The 538-nt window shown below is 37.2% G+C and overlaps 1 protein-coding gene across 1 annotated transcript in view; it reads left to right on the top strand.

Annotated features, from left to right (window-relative positions):
- The first annotated feature begins 494 nt into the window (after nt 1-494).
- LOC104524227 (pancreas associated transcription factor 1a) overlaps nt 495-538 on the top strand; it is a 526-nt gene continuing 482 nt past the window's right edge. Inside the window, 1 exon segment of the mRNA XM_010167028.1 lies at nt 495-538. This exon segment is cut by the window's right edge and continues 7 nt beyond it. Coding sequence (XP_010165330.1) covers nt 495-538 — 44 coding nt within the window.

Genomic DNA, 538 nt, shown 5'->3' with positions numbered 1-538 from the left:
TAAGTGTAACATAAAACTGTGAAAGTTTAGCAGGGGAAAAAGCTTTCCTCCCCCTGACCTGGAGGGCCAATCAGAAGGAAGCCCCGCACCTCCCTCACTTCTGACAACTATTTAGCAACTGAGCTCAGCTAAAGTTTCCAAAAAGTTAGAATAACTTCCTCTCTCCAAGACCTCAATTTTTTTTTATTATTTTTTTTCTTTTTTTTTTTTAATTTTTTTTTTTTTGCACAACCCCGATCCTTGAAATAAGAACCCTTCAAGCAACCTGGAAAACGTTTGGTCAGCAAAAAAAAAAAGAAAAGAAAAAAAAAAAGAGGAAAGAAAAAAAAAAAGGCAAACCCTCCTGGTTTTTTTGGTTTTTTGTTTTGTTTTGTTTTGTTTTGTTTTTTTCCAAAAGGATCTGTCTCAGGAATTTAAAGCACATTTAAGACACACACACAGATAACATAAAGGAGGGGGGGAAAGTCTCTTCCCCTCCCCTTCTTGCAGAAAGCATGGAAGAAAGCTCCAGTTCTCCTGTTTCCCCTGTGGATAGCTT

This window comes from Antrostomus carolinensis, unplaced genomic scaffold (genome assembly GCF_000700745.2).
Source record: "Antrostomus carolinensis isolate BGI_N321 unplaced genomic scaffold, ASM70074v2 scaffold1554, whole genome shotgun sequence".
Classification (NCBI taxonomy): Eukaryota; Metazoa; Chordata; class Aves; order Caprimulgiformes; family Caprimulgidae; genus Antrostomus; species Antrostomus carolinensis.
Note: the sequence above shows the minus strand (reverse complement) of the source record. Positions and strands in the feature narration are given on the sequence as shown.